The sequence below is a fragment of the Phocoena phocoena genome, chromosome 9 (genome assembly GCF_963924675.1).
Source record: "Phocoena phocoena chromosome 9, mPhoPho1.1, whole genome shotgun sequence".
Classification (NCBI taxonomy): Eukaryota; Metazoa; Chordata; class Mammalia; order Artiodactyla; family Phocoenidae; genus Phocoena; species Phocoena phocoena.
In genome coordinates, this window is record NC_089227.1 from 40570598 (window position 1) to 40592591 (window position 21994).

Genomic DNA, 21994 nt, shown 5'->3' on the forward strand with positions numbered 1-21994 from the left:
GGGATGAAGTGAGAGAGTGGCATGGACATATATACACTACCAAATGTAAAATAGCTAGCTAGTGGGAAGCAGCTGCATAGCACAGGGAGATCAGCTCGGTGCTTTGTGACCAGCTAGAGGGGTGGGATAGGGAGGGTGGGAGGGAGGGAGACACAAGAGGGAGGAGATATGGGGATATATGTATATGTACAGCTGATTCACTTTGTTATAAAGCAGAAACTAACACACCATTGTAAAGCAATTATACTCCAATAATGGGGTGTGTGTTTATGTATGGCTGATTCGCTTTGTTGTAGGGCGGAGGCTAGCACACCATTGTGGAGCAATTGTACTCCAATAAAGATGTTAAAAAAGAAGATGTTAAAAAATAAAAGATGTTAAAGAAATGATAATGTCTTCTGCAATACTTCTAGGACCTACCTTCTTTTTTTTAACTTTAAAACATGACTTTTTTAAGTTTTTGATAAACAAATATTTATTTACATTCTATTTTGTTGTTGTTTAAAGCCAAGCCAACTCAATATCCTTCAATGACATGTATACGTGTTCTAAAAAACATCTCTGACTGAAGGATGTAAGTTGGATGCAGAGGGTGTGTATGGTTACTGAAGGCAGGGCGACCAGAAAGGAAGGAGTTAAATGTGAGGTAGGACAAAGCAGTGGTGATGGAGAAGAGGAGAAGAATACAGGGATTTATAAGGTTAAAGCCTACAGGGTCGGTCAACCATGCCTTTGGATGGGTACTAGAGGACCGGGAATGGGGGAAATGACTTGGACAAATCTAGCTTGGCTGTGGCAGTGATGCCACTTACTGGGAACAGGTGACAGCTTTTGGAGCATTCTTTTTGTAGCAAGAGAAGGTGAAATTGGGTTCTCTGTACTAGTCAAAGTATTTGGCAAATCATATACATTTATTTTTCAAAAATAATTTCTTCCAGCCACAGAAGTAGGTGATTCAACTATTTTTAACTAACTTACTGGTTCTTCGAACATATGATTGTGAATTTCCCAGCACCATTAGACATTTCCCATATTGAAATAGGGACGTTCACTGTACAATATAATAATCTGGGGGTAGAGCTTAAAAAGAACCTACACCAAGACTTCCCTGGCGGTCCAGTGGTTAAGACTCCACACTTCCAATGCAGGGGGCATGGGTTCAATCCCTGGTTGGGGACCTAAGATCCTACATGCCTCACAGCCTGGCCAAAAAAAAAAAAACCACCCTACACCAAAGGCCCATCCCAAAACCTTAAAATCAGAATCTTCAGGAGTCAAATCACAGGCATCAGTATTTTTAAAACCTCTTCTAAATGACGCCAGTGTGAAACCATGATTGAGAATTAAAATATAACTGCTAATACCTTGATAGCCGTCTTTCCTAGGGCCCTCATCCATTCTCCAGTTACAGCCTGTGTGTAGCTCCATTCCAGCACTTCTCACATTCTACCTGGTCATACTCTGACTTGTGTATGTGTTTCTGTCTCTCACCACTTCATGGCACCTGGAGGCCAAAGGCTATCCGGTTTTCATCTTTACACTCCAAGCACCCAGCACTTTACACTAAGCACACACTAAATGCCATTCATCCATACTTTTATTACGGGGTAAATATCAGAGATTTAAAATTAGGTTTATCTTTCCCATTATCTTTATTTTGTGGCCTGAAGGCTCTTCCCAGTAAATCTAGTGGGATGCATTACTTTGGAGTAAGGACAAATTTATCCAGAACAAAGAAGATATTGCTCAGCTCTCAGTTTTAAAATAAGCCTTCTTAAGTCATAGTAGAGACAAAAGTCTGAAAGACAACATAGCTTTAATTTAAAAGAACCTTGATTTTCCTAGAGTTAAGTGTTCTGCAGGGGAGGATTGAGGATGTGGTCTAGGAAGTTGGTTTTGCATATCGAGAGCCACAGTCTTGGCCTCAGGGGCCAGAGTGTATTGAAGAAACCACGGAGAAGGCAACAGTGTGAAATGGTATAAGCCTAGTTTGTCTGATCCAAGAAAAGTAGGTGATTACAAGGGAACCAGGAAACTTGATCAGGTGCAATCAATTTTTGAGAAGAGCTCGGTAAATGTCTACTCCTACTTATCTGTCATACATTCATCCATGATCCCAAGCATTAGAGCAGAAACAACTCTGGTCAGTGTCCAGGCAGTTGGACCAAAGGGTACTGGTAACCTTTTGGATATACTGTCCCCACAACTCCAGTGTGGCATGGGAAAAACTAAGTAGAGTTCCTGAGGGCAGATGCAGTAGTGGCTGATAGAACCAGAAAGGGTCTTGCAGCAGATATGTGGGCATCTCAGAAGACCAAAATGAGGCCATGAATATTTTCCAGCAAGTGTCTTAGGACAGAGGCCAAAGCCCAGAGCTCAAGATTCAATGCAATAGTGATGCCTCAATGAAGCTTAGAGAGGAGGGAGGCTGAAGACTGAAAACCAGACTCATGCTTCCATTCTCAACCCTATCCCCTATCCCAGGCAATAATATTACATATGCATCCTCTGGGATGGGGAAGAGGGTGGGTGGGATAATCTGATTTTCTTTAATGACAAACAAAATTCACCTTAATAAGGCAAGACACTTTTAACCTTCCTGTGGAAATAGAAGGTTTACAATAAAACAAGGTTGAGTTATAGATTGAAAAAAAAATTGCATCTCTATACACATGACTGTATTTGAGACTGTGTGCTTTAAGCTGGACAGATAGACATTTGTTGAAATGTTTGCTGAGTGACTGTAAGTTCTGGGCCATAGACCAGGAACAAAGAGAGTAAGTGAGGCTAATAAGTGAATGCGCAGGCAGTGTGGAAAGTGCTGAGAGGCAAGTCTCAGCATGGTGATAGGAAAGTTAAGAGCATGCCCAACTCTACAAGGTGTGACATGGGACAGGACAAGGGGGAGAGGGGAATTAGTGAACACATTATAAAGAAGGCAATCTGAGTTGAATTTGAGGGTGAGATGATATTGGATGCTCGGCAGAGAAAGGTGAGTAGAAGAGGGGAGTATTCTAAGCAAAGGAAACCTGCAAAAAAGCAAAAGCATGGCGACTTGAGGGAAAGTGTAAGGCACAGGGTCCTGAGACAGTACTGTGATGATGAAGAGGACGGGAAGCATTCAAGGGACACTTAGAAGGAAAAATAGACTGAATGTGATTGATTGCATGCGCAGCACTTGGGAGAAGTTGTCAGGATGTCTCCTGGATCTGGGGTTTGAGGGCCTGAGTGAGCAGTGGTTCTATTCACAAGAAAAGGACAAGAGGAGAAATCATTTTGGAATGAGAGGGTGAAACTGATGAGCTCTGTTTTTCGATTTATCAAGTCTGAGGTTCTCATGATATACACAAGCTGAAATATCTCGGAGACAATCTGAAATACTGACAGAGAGCTCACACAAGAGGTCTGAGCTGGACTATAATGCTGAGATTTACTAGGGGGTGAGCAGTTGAAGCTCTGGGTAAGGATGAGTTTGCTCAGGAAGAATGTATAAAGAAAAGACAATGATCAAAAGTAGAATCCTTAAAAAAGCAACAACTTGTGGTGGTGGGCAGACCATGTGAACAATGAGAAAGGGTGGCTTGAAAGGGAGGAGAAACAGGAAGCCAGGGAAGAAGTGAGACTGAAGGAAAAGGGAAAGTCAAGTGTCAACTGAGCACAGGGGCAAGTGGAAAATGATCAGTGGCCACTGGATTTAGCAGATGCTAAATCAGAAGATGCTCATCGGAAGAAGAGTTTCAAAGAAATGGTGGTAGTGAAAGTCAGAAGACGTGGGTTGAAGGCCAACTGGTCAATGAGGAAGTGTAGGCTGCTTTTTCAAAGCAGCATGACTGACTATGAGAGAGGGCGGGATAGATTACAAATAGCTAAGGCAGTAGGGCAATGCTGCATAACTGACCAAACAAGTTAACAAGGAAACAGAACATGCAGAACACCACGATTAAAAACTCACCACAGGTTCCTATTCCTGTGAAACATAATTCTCCACTAGTGGCTGGCTCTGACATGTATTTCTAAAAGAGTTAACGCCATATCCCAAACTCTAAGAATATGGGCTCTTTCCATTATCATTCACTTCTGGGGTTACTGATGCTTTGTTGAAATATTGAGATGTAATTTTATTAATTTCTATATATTCCTCATATCTTTAAAAATAGTGGAAAGTAATGATTTATAAATTCACCAACATTAAAATATATATTTCAAAAGCATTTTCCAACAATTCAGTAAATTCCAAATTGCTGAAGTCTAGCCACATCCCATATTATTTTCTGAAAATACACTGAATATAAGACAACTTAACCAAATCATCCTCTTAGATGTTGATGTTGTAATTAAATGAATAATTTTACAATCTCATGCTTTAGGTTGAAAAGGTTATGCTGTCATGTCTAGAGAATATTTACTGTGGTCTAAAATCCTACCACAGTAAATGTTTCTAAGGTATATGGCACATCACCTTAATACCAGTGATTGTTTATCATAAAAGGCTCACTTCCCTCAAACACAATCAAGATATGGGATTTAGGTTATATCCATAACCTTAGTGTTGGCCAGCTGGCTTTAGTTTGGTGACAGCTCTAGAGGTTCAACCTATCTTTTTTATACCTGGGTAATAAAACAAGATTGAAGGGATGGCATTGGCTTCCCTTTGTGTCCACTAAAGCAGAAAGTGGTCATGAAATAATTAACTCAGTAACTGTTATAAAAATACTATGATAAAGAAAATGTTGATTCCCTTCTTGGTTTACTGTGACACACCCTAAAAATAAAGTTCCCAAGGTAACTGCAAGATCTTATCACCTTTTAGAAACTTTTGGCGACATAACAACTGGTTAAAGGTTAATTACACAAACACAGATCATGTGGGTATTTGTTCTAAAGTACTTAGGAATCCAGGACTTGATTCTTACTAGAATATCCCTGTGAGGTGTGGGAAAGTTCCACAACATAAGAGAAAATCAGCTTCAAGTATCTCTGCAACAAAATCATTCCAAATGTCTCTAACCAACCATGAGAGCAGGAGATAACTTGAAATTCATTAAAGAAAATTAACTACATAAAATAAAGAAAATTTACTATTAAACAGGTGAATGTCCTCGAATCTTATTATAGAGACTGTCCCTATTACATGAGGCTGGATTTGTGGGGACTACTTCTATGCGCAGATATTACCTATGGGAAGAGAGCGTATGTTACTAGAGCTAGAATTGGTCTATCACAGCATTCAACTACCTAGCCCACTGTCGAAACTCAATACTTGTTCAACAAAATAATAAATAATTTCATTAACAACACTACTTTCGGTAGATTCTAAGCCATATTAGACATAATCAATTCTGAATTCAGCAGATTCTGAAACTATTGCAAGACACTCTGTTATAGAGGCACATCATCTTCTATACTACCAAGTTCACTCAGTGGAATGAAAAGGATGTGACAGAAACAGAAACACCCAGGTCCTATCCCAGATCACCATTCAACCTGCATTAATGCAAGTGACTTCCTCACACCTTCTAAGGCATTTCTTCCTCTTGTGAAACTGGGATGGTGACTGCGATTTCCAGATATGACTGTGTGTCAGATGGGACTGAACTAGAGTCGGCTAACATCAGCAGTGTCATTAGAAACCACAGTTAAGATGAAAAAAAAAGAAGGAAAAAGAAATAAGGAAGTTAAGGCTCCAAGAGGTTAATGAATAGCTCAGGACCAAAGAGCAGAGAGTTGGAAAGCTCAGTTGGATACTATTCATGACAAAGAGAATATTGCATTTGTAGAGCAATTACATTACACATAAAATACTTTTTTAGAAAAGAAACATTTTCAAGTAATGGCAGTGATGAATTACATTATCAGTGGGAAGTAGATAGGGGCCTCAAAGCTCATCTAATCAAATACCCGACTTTTATAGATGAGAACCTGAGATTACACTAAACTCGGATGAAAACTGAGGTCCACTTTCTCCATGAACAATACCACCTTACATGTAAAATACTTTACAAATTATAAAGGGATAAAGGGCTATAAAATGTAAGTAGTTGAGGGAGACAATTATTGTGCATTGGCTTTGAGAGATTCTGAGTGCCGTTTTTGGAACTGCATGGTTTAATATACCTGATCATCTATTTGTATAAATTGTGGTTTTGGTTGCAGAGGAATGGAGAGAGAGACTAGTATCTGTTTTCTGCCTAGACCTGAAGGTTAGGACTTAAGCCTGGATAGGGGAACAGGTTAGCATCTAAGGTTGAAAAGGATATTTCCATGAAATTCACTGTGAGATACAGGGCAAGAGTACTGCCATTTTGGGTGCAGACATCTAAGTGTGACACTGGGAATTGTACTTTGGGCATTAATATCATAATTTCAACTGTGCACACAGCTGGTATAATCCAAGACAGTCGAATTATACATTAGCAGTAATAAAACTAGAGGTGTATCCTAACTTAGAGAACCCAAAGAAGTTTATAATTTGCGTCATTTTCCAAACTATTTATAACCTTAGCATATTTAATCTCTATGCTGTTGCCAGATTAATATTGCTTAAACTGAACTTTGTGTAGCTGCATTTTTAAAATCCTCAGTGTCCCCTCTATATATATATGAAATAAACTTGTCTGGCCTCTGTCTGATGCTCTTCCCCAAAATACTGCCCAAGGAGAGGCAGTAAAGCAAAAGGCTTAGGTGGGAATCAGACATATGTAGGGTCTAATCCTGGCCTCATTATTTACTGGCTGTGCCACCTTGAGCAAGTTCTATAGACAGTCCAAGCCTCATGCTAACTGAAGCAATAAGTCCCTGAACAATGCTTGACCTAGAAATGTTATGGATGATGATGGGAAAGCTGATGTATGTGGTGTGATGAGAATTACGATCCCTAGAAGAAAAAGGACAACATAAACGTGCTCTGTGCTTCTTGCCTTCTTTGCCTTTGCACGTGGGTTTTCAGTGGCAGGGAATACTTTTTTAGGTTTTTTAAAACCTTACAAAGTTTTAAAGACACAACTCAAATCCTGCCTACTAGAGTCTAGCACAAGACCTTGCAATAATACTTCTTTGTCATAATAATAATGAAAAGTATTCCTGACATTAAAGAGGCCTCTTTTCCTGGATGAAAAGTTAGATATTGCCCATCCAACTAAGATGATACTTGACATTTGTACTTGTGCCTTTTCTTTTAATAATTCTGAGAAAATTAAAAAGTGTGAAATAGGGACTTCCCTGGTGGCGCAGTGGATAAGAATCCACCTGCCAATGCAGGGGACATGGGTTCCATCCCTGGTCGGGGAACAAAGATCCCACATGCTGCAGGGCAACTAAGCCTATGCACCACAACTACTGAGCCTGCGCTCTAGAGCCCGAGTGCCACAACTACTGAAGCCCATGCGCCTAGAGCCCGTGCTCCGCAACAAGAGAAGCCACCACAATGAGACACCGACGCACTGCAACAAGGAGTAGCCCTGGCTGCCTGCAACTAGAGAAAGCCTGCGTGCAGCAACGAAGACCCAACACAGCCAAAAATAAATAAAATTAAATCTTAAAAAAAAAAAAGTGTGAAATAGTATTATGTGTGTGGATGTAAGGGATATATTAATATTTGTTAAAATAGTTTCCCAAAACTCTCCAGGCAGGCTGTTTAGACTAATCCTATGTCAATTTAAAATTCTAGAATCTTTGCTTCCTGGGGGAATCAATTTCCCCCTCAAGCAATGTTTTCCCACACACACTTAGGGACAAAAATAATTAGAGGAAGCTCTGTTCAAGAAGGGGAAATATATTAAAAATTTCAATTTCTGTTCTATGGTAGGAAGAACTAAATCACTACTCCATTCTAAACCTGTCAAAGAAAATAAAAACTTTGAAGTCCTGCTTTATGTGTCATTTCAATACTTGCCAATTAGTCATATGATATAATTGCCTCTCACATAAACATGACCTTTTCCTAAGTGTGTAGAAAAAGTGATTATCTTCCATGACACATACATCTGATTTGATCTGAAGACAATTTACTTTCCTCTAGACATCTCCATGTGTGTATAAAACTTACAGTGCCAAGGTCAATGATGAAGCAGTCACCCTTGTTGAAACTGTCCCAGCTTAGGGGAACTTCTGTGGCCCTGACCACTCTCCGACCTTTCACATGCAGGAGCCTCTGGGTGGTCAAGTCATTTGTGAGAACATGATTGAGTCCAGACGCCACACCTCCAGCCTGATCAGTGGAAGGAAGATAGAAAACAGACAAACAAAAAAGGATGAGGCTTCGAACTAGACACAGCAGCTTAGAAAACCTCAGGTGTTGGTGCCAAGCTGCCTGTTAAGCCAAGATAAAATACTCACTTAAGTGCATGTGAAAAATTAAATATGCAGAAGAGAATTTCCTGGCGAATCAACAGGTTTTTGTTTTGTTTTGTTTTAGGCTCTTTGTCCTTCCTATTTTAACCATTCAGTTTAATACTGCAAATATTTACTGAAAACCTTCCATGCATAAAACCTGCTACATAAACAGAAAAGAGCTGTAGCTTTTGTCCTCTGGGAACTAATGGTTCTCAAACCATTGAGTGAGAAGGTAGACAAGGATTTCAGAAAAAAAGGTGACAGGAGGTTAACAGAGATTCAGAGGTCAGAAGTACAGACGAGGAGCGCCTAGAGAATCAGGCAGCCCAAAACTCCCACGGTCACAGCCTCAGGTCAGAGAAGGGAACTGAGTGCTGGCCAGGTATGGGCTGCTCCTAATTTTGGTCCTTGTTTTTTTTACATTAAAAAATCACCTGTTTTATTTATTTAGATAAAGAGTGTATACAAAATATGCCAGGCCTAAGTATTTATACTCTAAATCTGGTTGCACATCCCCAACCAAAACAAAATGAAAATCAAAGTACAACCACACTGAATTAAGAAATGCTGAAGAAAAACAGATTGACTGAATCAAGCACATCTTCTTGCACCATTTGAAATCAGCTTTTCCCTTTTTCATTCTTTTCCCGAATTAAATGTTAAGGACAATAATCTTTATTTACTTCCATAATTAACTATGAGGTAACGTGCAGAATAAAGGTGTAGTGTAAATAAAACTGTTATTTATTGATCAAAAGCCTCCCCGATAATATGGTAAGAAAATTAGCAGTATAAGAAGCCTATAAAATAATCCAACTTTCAAATTTATTACATCAACATTATACAGTAAATCCAAAGAAAGAAGTGAAGCTTCTGGGCTTCCCTAGCGGCACAGTGGTTGAGAGTCCGCCTGCCAATGCAGGGGATGCGGGTTCGGGCCCTGGTCCGGGAGGGTCCCACATGCCGCGGAGCGGCTGGGCCCGTGAGCCATGGCCGTTGAGCCTGCGCGTCCGGAGCCTGTGCTCCGCAACGGGAGAGGCCACAACAGTGAGAGGCCCGCGTACAGAAAAAAAAAAGAAGTGAAGCTTCATATGAAATCAACAGCGCATTCTTTAAATTTCCATTGACTTTAGACTTCTCCCCTTCTCCAAAAGGCCCTCATGAATAAAAAGGTTTTGTTAGTATATGCTAAATGTTGACTTCCAGACAATTACAACCACAAGCTTTTACAAATATATAGTAATTTCCCACTTCATAATTTTAAAAAGATTGCCGTATTTCTTGACTACACAAAGTATTATACAATAAAAATAAATTCAAGTTCTTCACCTACATATTACTATGCTTGGCCACCTTAATTTTTTAAATAAGAGGTACAGTGCAATCTGATAAAAAAAATAGCATAAGAACACTGTGTTCTGTAAAATAGTTATAAAATATAGAGTTGACTTAGACTGAGAATACATATATAACATTTAGGATAATTTCATATGGTGAACTATCAGAGTATATATAGTCTGTGAACATTTAATAGTATTTTAAAAATTAATTTTGACTCTAATATTTGATGCCAAAAATGCACAAAAGAAAAACTTTTGTTTCATACATGTCTGTATCAGACAGTAATTCTTCTGTGAATACTGTTTGAATGACCCCTGGAAACTCCCAGCCTCTTTCTACCTATTCTACAGAAAGAAAGCAAGGTGGATGATCCTCTAAATCAAGGGCACCATAAATACAGTTTTACTGGCTGACAGATGTCTGATTGTTGCTATTTATAATCATGATTGGGGCTGGGTCTTGTTCAGCTTGGGAAAGGTGCTTAGCCAGAGATTTAATATAAGGAAGTAGTAGTAAGTAATTATTTATTTTTTATTTTATTTTATTTTATTATTTATTTTTTGCTGTGTTGGGTCTTCATTGCTGCACGCAGTCTTTCTCTAGTTGCTGTGGGCGGAGGCTACTCTTCGTTGTGGTGCACGGGCTTCTCATCACAGTGGCTTCTCTTGTTGTGGAGCACGGGTTCTAGGCACACGGGCTTCAGTAGTTGTGGCTCACGGGGTTGGTAGTTGTGGCTCGCGGGCTCTAGAGCTCAGGCTCAGTAGTTGTGGCGCACGGGCTTAGTTGCTCCGTGGCATGTGGGATCTTCCTGGACCGGGGCACGAACCCCTGTCCCCTGCATTGGCAGGTGGATTCCTAACCACTGCACCACCAGGCAAGCCCAGTAGTAAGTAATTAGTCCTCTGTAACCCCTCCCCAACTCCCTATAAAACCTTACAGAGGAAAAAAAAACTCAAGTCGATTAAATGACATGGGAAGATGATATTAAAGTTTCCTAGCTGCATCTTTATCTTATATATAGCAACTAAATGTGGTTGTTGCTGACTTGGGAATGGTAGACTTGGCCAAGTTTTACGCATTTCAAACAGACACAATATCCTTTCCGTAGAGTATTCTTAAATTAAAAAGTTCATCTGGGCATTTGAACGATTTACTTATGTTGAGAGCATCATAGCATCATGGTTACCAGCTTAGGCACTGAAGTCAGACAATCACCCAGTCACACAGCAGCTGTGAGAGCTTGGCAAGTTACAGTCTCTCTAAACTTCCGTTTACTTATCTTAGTAGGATGATAATGATAGAAACTGCACCACGGAGCTGTTTTTCAGATTAAACGCGATAATACATGTGAAGTGCTTATTATATTCCTAGAAGCATGAAATTAAGTATAACATAATAATCTTTGCTGTTCTGGGTAGTAAATGAGCTCTGCTTCCACGTTTCCTATCACGTATTGTTGCAACTACACATGTTGTCATCTGCTCAATGTCACTAGTGATAAGACAGTAAAATGACTTTTTTGCTGATAAATTTGACCTCCATTTGCAAACATCCTCTTTCTAAAAAATGCTGATTTGTGGTGGTTTTAATGTTGATAATTAGAAGATAATTATCCAATAATTGTAAACTTACTTTTATCATGTCCACTTTTAAGTATGTAACCAGAAGTTTGATTTCAGAAGCCCCACTAATAGGCAGAAGGATTAATAATAGCATAAAACCCGAATGATGGCATATGTACTATAACATACGTATTTTTATTATTTAATTTAATCCTTAATCCATACAACACCTTCACAAGAAAGCTGTTGTTACATCCATTGCACACTTGAGGAAACTGAACACAGAAAGCTTATGTAGTTGCCCTGAGGCAAACAAGCCACTTGTGGCAGAAATGGGTTTATATCCAGGATGATGGCACAGTACATGCTTCTAGTAACTACAAGCCCCAGCTTATTCAAAATCTTGGGTTCACTGACATACGAGATGTTTCAGGATCATTTCACATAAAAGTAACTCATGAATTAAATAAAATAAGAGGTAATAGTTTCATATTTAGTAGTTTCTAGCCTAGAGTAAAAAAATGATTTCAAGAGAGAGAAGAGAACTTTTAAGTGTTTTGTCCTGATCCCAATGGCATCACAAAATATTCAACTAAGGCTCTGATCAGGAAAAAGAAGAAATAAACTGGGGCATCATAGTAGGCAAATTTAGTATATATTCAGAATTCTAGTTTAGTTCTGAGGTTTTAGGTCTTCACTGGGCTAATATGGCAGATGGGTGGGGTGGTACGGTCTGCAGAACACCTGTTGGAGACGTTTGATTTTGAGAAAGATTGTTTCTGGTGTGTTTGTCTAAAGAAGGTGTTTCTCACACTTTAACTGAACATTCTTGGAAGCAGGGGGGATAGTGAAGGATGGCCAGTCTGCAAGCGTCACTGAGAGAATTCCAGGAAAAGCTATCCTTTGCTGAAGGTCGCCTTAAAGCACAGACTATTTAATTATTTGGGATTTTGTTTGTTTGTTTGTTTGTCTGTTTCAGAAGTAAAACCATTTGATGATTATTGTTTCAGGCCAAAACACATAAATTCTATGTGTGTGTATGGGGGGGGTGCGTATGCCAGTGTATGCATAGGAGTTTGTGAGGCTCAACCACACATATGTTCAACTCAGTGGTTTCATTTGTATCATTTCCAAGATCATACTACACTATTTGGGAAATGTGTGTAGTTCTTTGTATTAACTGAAGTTATAATTGTTATAAATACTGTACTAATATATTCCAGAACAACTGAAATTCCCAAGTTGTGGATTATTTGCAGCAAATTAAGTGATTCTTTCGAATAGCAAAAATGAAAACTATTAATGCCCAAGTTGCCCATATTTACTTAGCATCATTAAAAATTAACCTATCAAATGAAATTAAGTCAGAATATTTCACACATTATACCATATATTCCACAAACATTTATCAAGCACCTATTATGGGTCTCAAGAGTACTGGGGATATATCAGTGAACAAAACAGATTAAAACAAAAACAAAACAAAACAAAAAACCCTGCCCTCAATGAACTTTCATTCTATGAAGATATGAGGCGTGGATGGATAGGAAAAGACGAGGGGGTCATAAAACAGTTTGAGAGAGGTGTTCACCTTGTATTTCAGACCTCCTTTGAAGTAGCCAACAAAATCCATAGACTCATAGCCTTGAAGTTCTCTATTCTGCACAGGCTTGCCACCCAGATAGTCATCCATCTGAACGGTAAAGATGGCAGCTGCTGCGCTTTCATCTTGAGTGCACTCCTTTCCTGAAACGGCCAATGACAGCACCTCATTTATCAAGCAAAAACAGGATTAAGGCAGAACTTCTGATAAGAAAACACTCAGAAATTTTCTTTGAATTATATGCCAATACAATAAATTTATGCATAAATTGTTCATCTTCAACAGAACAATCAGCAGAAATGGTATAATATAAAATACTATTTTAATAACTAAAAGAATTGTTTTGTTCTCACTTTCCAATTCTTTTATTTTTAATTTTAAAAGAAACGCCGCTGTCAGACTATGTTCGGGAAGATATAATAATATATTCCAGTAGGATTCACATTCATTTGGTATAGTCAGTGATAAGGCTATGAAAACATTTTTCAGTTGTTTTAGCCTTTCTCAGAATTAATCTCCAGGCTTCCAAAATGTCAATATGTTAATATTTGTAAGGAATACAAACATCATGGGCCAGAGCTAAACAACACTTTGAGAATGGGAAAATGGATGTAACTTGACTTTACCACTGTTTTTGAGTACATTTGTCCCCACTTCACTATCTTATTGGCATAAGATAATATTCTCAGAAGGAAAAGGGAGGGTAAAGGAACCAGAATGCTAACATCTTTTGAATGTTAACGTATGCAGTATTACCCCGGGAATTTAACACACAACACACAGTTAATTTTCATAATTCTAATGCAGATCCCATCCAGGCAACCTCACTGAGGTCCAAACACCAATTCTTAAACCCAGTGTCTTCGATGTACACAAAGATCAGAGCCAGGACTGCCCTGATGGGACCTCAAAATTTATAAAAGACATTTAAAAACTTCCACTACTTAAGCTGTGTGAAAATCATTAATGATTCTAGAAATAAAAATAACAGCTAACATTTATACCTTTATAGCACCCTTGCTATGGGCCAAGCACTACGCTAGTGTTTTACACTGATAATCTGATTTAATCTTCAAGTGACCCAATGTAGCAGAAACCATTTTCTACCCTGTTACAGCAGAGGACATGGAGGCTTAGAGATACCAAGTAATTTCCCTGAGGTCATAAAGTTGACCTTTGATAGAACATGACCCAGAGGCAGGTGTCTGTGACTCTGAAGCACAGGCTCTTAGAAATTACAATACTAGTAGATATTTTTTATACTCAGACTCTCATTACCAGTAAAATTTTGAGGTGATTGGGGAATGTTATTTTCCTCCATGGATAACTGACGTATAAATGTTCAGAAGCTGTAACAATATTATAGTTCAACTGGAACCCCAACTAAGAGTATTCATGAAAGTTGGAGAAAGGGAGTCAGTCAGGTATATTAAAGAAAGAATTGGGGGCTTCCCTGGTGGCTCAGTGGTTGGGAGTCCGCCTGTCGATGCAGGGGGCGCGGGTTCGTGCCCCGGTCTGGGAGGATCCCGCGTGCCACGGAGTGGCTGGGACCGTGAGCCATGGCCGCTGAGCCTGCGCGTCCAGAGCCTGTGCTCCGCGGCGGGAGAGGCCCGCGTACCACAAAAAAAAAAAAAAAAAAAAGAAAGAATTGGATTTATTTACAACTCCTCTCACTCTCAAAGGGGACCTGTGTAGTAAGTGTCTTCTCAGAAAAAAAATTTAGTAGCTAGAAGAGTATTTGACATGATATCAATTTTGTGAACTTGTTGTGGTCAAAGAAAATTACTTAACACATAAAAAACACATGCAGTTTTGCAGTCTGAAAGGGCCTAGTATCATTCTTCTGTCCACTTTCCCATCCATAAATTAGATTACTAATAAGGGCATAGATGTAGATTTGTACAGAGAGACTTTAAGAAGGAAACTTAAATCAAGGTTAATATGAAAGGTGTTGAGGATGATGTATTTGATATAAATATTCTTACCTGAGTACCAGTTGAAACCGTAATCTCTTTAGGTAGATGAAAATGGGCGGGCATGCGACTAATGAATGAACTAGAAGTAAGTTAGTTAAATTATGCTGTCATTTGTTGATGCTTACGCACTGTGCAAGGCCAGGGAATGTCAGTATGAATAAACCAGAGTCTTCTAAAGAGGCTGTCTTAATGAAGCCAATACTAGCCAATACTAGCCTTTGAAAATGAAGCTTAATGAAGCCAATACTAGCCTTTGAAAATGAAAACTAAAATCAAATTCAGTTATATTATGATGAAATTCTAATAAGTGTTCAAAAACTTACAAATGTTCTGAATGAGTATGCTTATGACTTCATTTATTTTCCCTATGCTAATTTTCCCAATGCCTTCCATGTTATGTTGTTTTGTGTTATGTTATTTTATACTATGTTATATTATATTTGTAAATATGCTGTAAACTTCCTAAAATTGTTTTGGGGATGTGATTTTATATATAAAGCATAAATAAAAAGAGAGGTTTAATGACTAAGTTAACTGAACAACCATTCATGATAAAAAAAAAAACTCTTGCCATGTTAGGAACACAGGGGAAAATCCCCAACTTGATAAACAGCATCTTCAAAACACATACAGCTAACATAAATTCTTAATGATCAAAGACTGAATCCTTTCTCCCAAAGATGGGGAACAAGGCAAGTACTCCTACTCAACATAACACAGGAAGTTTTAATGACTGAAAAAGGTAGGAAAAAGAAATAAAAAACATACAGATTGGAAAGGAAGAAAAAAATGTGTCTATTTAGAGATGACAGGATGGCCTACATAGAAAATTCTATGGAATCTACCAAAATAAACCTCTTCAGAAAAAGTGCATTCAGCAAGATAGCACGATGAAGATTAATCAATAATAAAAAGCAGTCTCATTTTTATATAGAAGCAATGAACATGCAAAAGTGAAATTAAAAGCACAATACCATTTACAGTCACTTCAACGAAACTGAAATACTCAGATACATATTTAACAAAACAGGTACATGATCTACATGCTAAAAACTATAAAATGGTAATAAAAAATCAGACCTTAATAAATATAAAGACAGTATTCATGGAATGTGAGACTTGTAATGTAATAAATATGTCAATTTCCCCCAAACTGATCTATAGGTTTAATTCTATTCCTATCAAAATCATATTGAGGTTTATTACAGATTATATGAGTCAGTTTGTTATAAAATTAGTGTGGAAAGGCACAGGCCCTAGAATAGCTAAAACAACCTTGACAAAGAAAAATAAGGTAAGAATACTAATTCTATCTGATATTAAGGTTTACTATACAGTCAGAGTAATTAAGTAAGACAGTGTGGTATTGGTGGAAGACACCAATTGGTATAGACACACAGATCAATAGACCAAGTTTCCTTCAATGTAAAATTTTGTAAAACTTTAGTATGTACAGTTTAGTATACTACAGTATATTAAAGTATAAAAGTACAGTACAGCACAAAATGCCACAACCAGGATATTGACATTGATACAATCCACTTACCTTTTTTATATTTTCCCAAGTTTACTTGAACTCATCTGTGTGTATTTGTACATTTAGTTATATACAATTTTATCACATAGGTAAATTTATATATCCACCATCATAGTCAAGATACTGCATAGTTCCATCACCAAAAAATCCCTTATGTTGCCTTTTTATAACTACACCCACCTCCCACCTGAATCCCCCTCCCCTACGTCATCTCTAACCTCTGGTGACAATAAATCTAAAATTTAGTCATTTCCAAAATGTTATATAAATGGAATCATATAGCATGAGACCTTTTGGCATTTTGTTTTTCACACGGCATAATTCCCTAAGGGATTCATCTGAGTTGTGTTTATCAACAGTTTGTTCCCTTTTGTTGCTGAGTAGTCTTCCTTGGTATAGATGTGCCACTTGTTTAACCAGTCACCTGTTGACAGATATGTGGGCTGATTCAAGTTTTTGTCTATTCAAATAAAGCTGTTATGACACGCATGTACATGTTGCTGCATGAATATAAAACTTCATTGCTCTGTATTAAATGCCCATGAATGCGACTGCTGGATCACATGGTAGTGGCGTGTACAGTTTTGTAAGAAACCGCCAGACTCTTTTCCATAACGGTTGTACGTTTTATATTCTCCTCTACCTCAAGCAATGTACAAAACTCCAGTTTCTCAGCATTCTCTCCAGCCCTTGTATATTATAAGCTCCTTGTATTGTACATTGTATATTGTAACCCAACTTTTTGGATCCCCATGCCTTACAAAGAGCCCAGCACAGATAGATGTATTTAAACTGCTAGGTACAAAGCTGAAATGTTTTTTTCAGGAAGGACCGATGCAACAACTTCTAAGTTACATGCAACAAATTCCTACTTTATAAAAGAAACAAAAAATAAATTTAAAAAATGAAATAATCTGAGATATGCAAAGGTACTATGGAAAGACACTAAGGGAGAGACCAGGAAAGATGACTCTTCCTCTGTTTCCCCGTTCTGTGTCCCACTTCTTCCTGTTTCCCCTTTCTTCCTCTTACTTGGCGGGTTTCTTCATTTCTACACCAGCCACCTTTTTTTTTATCCCAGGCTGATTTTAACTCTACTCTCTTTCATCTTCCTTCCAACTGACTTCCTTTAGTCAGATTTTCTCTTTCCTTGAACCTTCAGCTCTCCCACTTGGAACTTTGTCTCAATCTGTCCCTCTGAATAATCCTCATGAATCCACCCGAATTTAGGTCTTAGAGTAGAATACATTGGATGAAATCCAGCTTGCTTCAGGGAACTGAAGTAGGGAGAGCTGCTGAACAGTTCCACCTACAGGTCCTGCTGACTATAATGCGCTAAACTTTCCATGGTTCCCATGATTTTCTCTTGGCACAAGATCCCTCCCAATTCCCCTCATTTTCCTTTCTTTCCATTAAGGCTTCTCTGCTTCCCCATAACCACAGACACGTGGTGTCTCTTTCATAGTGCTCATGACATTTTACCTGGGTTATATCACTTTTTGTTTTATTGCACCTTTGAGATTGTAAAGTTTCAGGAAAGGTTCATAAATCATTCATATGCAAAAATGCTGGGCACACAATGCTGGGCACGTTGAAAGTTGCTGAATTAACTTATTAATTAACACACTATTAAGTTCAGTTTTAGTAGACCTTTAAGATCATAAAATGTTTTTGCCCAAAGCATTTTTTATTACATTTTTTGAAACTGGTGAGCACTAAATGAACGGGTTAATTCGAATCTGTAAACCCTACGAAACACAGTGCTTGAAGAACTTACCTGGATAAGGAAGAACCTATAGAATTAAAACAATTGTGTTTAAAGCCCCCTTGGAATCCTCTGACAAAGTCAAACTTAACTGCTGTCTACACAGCATGATATGAAGTTCTTTCACATTTTAATTCACCAAAATGACAGATGTGGTATTTCAGATACTTTTACTCATTCCAGATCCAAGTTCTAAACAGAAAAACCAAGGTAAGGACATTATTATTCTATGTGGCATCATTCATTCATGAACACAAGTTATACATTAAGGTTTCAGTGGGGAGTTTCTTTTAGGGGGTATAAAATATAAGCAAATCACTGTCTGTGATAATAGGAACAGTGACATTACACTAGGAAACCAAAATGAGTTTAGATCGCAGCCTCAGCCTCCTCAAGCAAGCACAACATTTTAATATCAAGTGCTGTAATGAAACAGTGCTGTCTCCCTCTATGGATTTCTCATTTGGAGTGTTTGCTCCGGGTTTTTGCTAATATTGAGAACATCACTTAATGTTCTCTACCATTTTGTTTCTTAAAATCTTCCAATGTTAGTGGAAAAAATGACTTTCAGGGACTTCAAAATGTGTATGTGTGTGTGGTTTTGTGTGTTTTCCCCATAGACTCATGAATAAAACTAAAAATAAACACAGTCTAGGGGAGGCAAGCTGATTTTAAAAGAAGGCAATAAGGCTCAGATAATCGGTGCGTTGTTAGACGGGGTGTGCCCACTGGCACAGGATCTCACAGGGAGAGGTTAGACATTCAGGATGTTTACGGGGAAAAGTAGAACACTCAAGGCCCAGTGTCCTGAGAGCCTGGCGCCGGTGAAGCCCAAAATAATTACTACTGACGAAGGAGCTGTTTTGTTCCAAACTGTCTTCTTGTTCAGATACATAAATAATAAATTTAAAACTAATAATAATAATTATTATTATAAAACAACTCATCTAAATACAAACTCTGCCATACAAAGCTATTTACTGATATTGATAAAGCCGCCAGCATCCTGATCAACAGGAATTTCTCCTAGCCAAACCTGCGAGCAGCGCGGGGCAGGCTGGAATCTGATTTAAAGCGGCCCAGAACATTAATCGCCGCAAATAATAGAGAACTCTAAGCTGACGCCCAAGGGCAAAAAATAAAACTAAATAATTTTCTTAAAGGAATTCTCGCCGTCTGCGGCGAATGCCCACAAACTTGTTTGACTTCATCTCCTCGCTGACAGGGGAACCAGGACTGAACCTGTCGGAAGGCGAGCCGAACTTGGCCAGCGCCAGGGTGCAGCGGGCGGCCGCCCCGGGCGGGAGGTGGGTTTGGAGACTGGAAGGTGAAAGGGCGTGAAGCGAGAGGAAGCGGCGCCAAAACCCGGGAGATGGACACGACAAAGGTCAAAGCTAGTGAGGTAAGACTGCTCCCGACTTCGCTGAGCCCCGCGTTTGCAGGAGCGGACGCCAGCGGGGAAAAGGTGCCCAGGCCCAAAGTGGGGGGGGGGGGAGGCCCACGGGGGCTCAACCGGCGCGAAGGGTCTCCAGGCCCGTCCGGCTAGCGCTGCCCTGCCCACCAGCCCGCAAACCTCAACCCCCAGCGGCCACGCCCTTCCCCGACCTGGGCGCGCCCGGGCCCGGCCGCCCGCAGTCTCTCACCGAGCCAGAAGTGCAGGCGGTACGTGAAGCCCCGGCTGGCCTGGGTCGTGTGTAGCACCAGGTACGCATCCCCGACGTAGAAGTCTCCGTAAGCGCTCTCGGGCACGGCCACCAGCTCTAGTTTCTCGATCCTCCAGACCTGCAGCCCCGCCTGCTTGCCCGCCCGGGCGAACTCCTCGTGGTACAGCCCCTGGGCCATGGCTCGGGCACGCGATGCTCCGGGAAGTTGGCGGGGTACCTCGCTGACCCTGGAGTCGGACTGAACCCAGACTTGCAGGAAGAACCCTGGTCGCAGCGGTTTTATACGGTTTGCTCTGCGGGGGCGGAGCCCCGGGACCCCCAAACGGGAGGGGCTAAGTGCTCAGGCCGGAGTTGCTTTGGAGTAGGCGATCCGTTCTCCTCCGAAGCGTAGCGCCTGGTATCAACCTCCTATGTCCTTCCCCGCAACCGGAAGAAAATCGAATCTCAGAAACCATAAGATCCTAAGGCAACTTGCTGAAACTCCTGGAAATGCCTCCTCCAAGGAAGGACATTTTCCCAGGCAACAGCTGGAGGAGATCAACAATTAAAACTCAGGTTGGCGCATCGTTTAAAAAAAAAAAAAACTGGCTATCCAGGTAACAGTTAATCAACAACTCCGTCATTTTATCAGCCAGTCTCGCCATTCCCGATGGACAAAGTTTTTCCGTCCTGATCTTCCCAATTTGAAAATGCCATGAGAAACAGCATGTCAGGTTTCTTGGGAAGAGTGAAAACCTGGAAGGATAGTGGTCTTACCCGGGGGACAGAGCTCTGTAAGTCCCCAGGGGTTTAGGGAGCTGTGGTTAATTTGCCACCTGCCTCCTTTGGGCAAGAGAGTTTGCTTTTTAAAAAACAACAACAACAGCAGTCCTCCTGAGGTGTTCTCAGGCTGGGCTGTTTCTCAGTGTGATATTATGCTTAGCCTGCCTTCTGAGTTAACTGTTACCTGGCTTCAAGGTGCTAATTTTCTCATTGTTTTCCCTACAGCTTTTGCTTTTGCAGCATGGGCAAAGCATTGTAAAATACAGATGGAAGTTTACTCCTTATTTTGCATTCGTTTAACTGAAGCTGATATGGCAAAGGATTTTATTGTTATTGAGAAAGCAAATCGCTCATGATGTAGAGTAAGAAAGCTGGTTTTTATGCACGTCCATTTTCTGTCACTGTTTTCCAAATTACAGAAGTCCCCGGAAGGTAACTAATAACATACCATTTGATTTTTTCCTTAATTAATTTATGTTTTAAAATAGGTATTACATGAGCATGGTAAAAAAATTTCGAAAGTACAGGTGTGCAATAAAAATGTATCTCTCTTTCACCTGCCATCCGGTTGCTTTCCCCAAAGGCAACTGAGTTACCAGTTTCTTAAGTATTTTTCCAGACATATTTGATATTCTTTCATCTACAAGAATACAGATAACATACTCTATTAGAGTATGAGTTACCAGTTTCTTAAGTATTTTTCCAGACATATTTGATATTCTTTCATCTACAAGAATACAGATAACATACTCTATTAGAGTATGACTCTCAACCACTGCGCCACCAGGGAGGTGAGCTTCCTTTTGCTCCTCTAAACCCCTTCTTCATCCTTCTGTTCCTGGCAGTCTTCCCTTAAGACCAGCCTGCATGGGCTAAAGCAACTGGGCTTCAATGCCCTCTAGCTTAGGGTTTGGTTGGAAATCAGAGGGAGAGAGGACAGTAAGGTCAGAGTATTTATTTCCTTGGCTTCCTCCACCAAAGGTCACTAATTTTAAAGACAAATAACTCTATCTGACTTTTCTCTCGTTTGGATTCAGGCAACTGTCCCCTCAGATGCATTATCCCTTTAGGTTTCTCTGTCCTTCTACTTATATATATATAAAACCTCTAAAAAAAAAATCTCCTGAATTTTTCTGTTTTGTATGTACCATCTGTCATAGGTTGAGATCCTAATTGATAAATACTATTAGCTACGTTCTCTTTTTTTCTTTCTAACACAAACAGTGATAGGTAGGTTTGAGAAGGCTTATTTTATAAATGAGGAAACTGAGGCTTCAGAACTTGTCAAAGATCACCCAGCTAGTGAGTGGCCGAAGGAGAATTCAAGCTCACTGTGTCTAATTCAGAAGCACATATTCTTTACAAAACCTTACTCTTTCGATCCAAATTATTTGGCCTAGATTTGTTCATATAAGTATTCTTTATATTTTCATTTTCTTCAAACTTGTCCCTA

The 21994-nt window shown here is 39.5% G+C and overlaps 1 protein-coding gene across 1 annotated transcript in view; it reads right to left on the reverse strand.

Annotated features, from left to right (window-relative positions):
- The window catches only part of SCIN (scinderin), a 79653-nt gene extending 59646 nt beyond the window's left edge, over positions 1-20007 (reverse strand). Inside the window, exons 1-3 of the mRNA XM_065884218.1 lie at positions 19759-20007; positions 12826-12980; positions 8045-8206 (exon numbers count right to left, since the gene is read on the reverse strand). Coding sequence (XP_065740290.1) covers positions 8045-8206; positions 12826-12980; positions 19759-19957 — 516 coding nt within the window. The 5' untranslated portion in view covers positions 19958-20007. The remainder of the gene's footprint in view (positions 1-8044; positions 8207-12825; positions 12981-19758) is intronic.
- Between the last annotated feature and the right edge of the window lie 1987 nt (positions 20008-21994).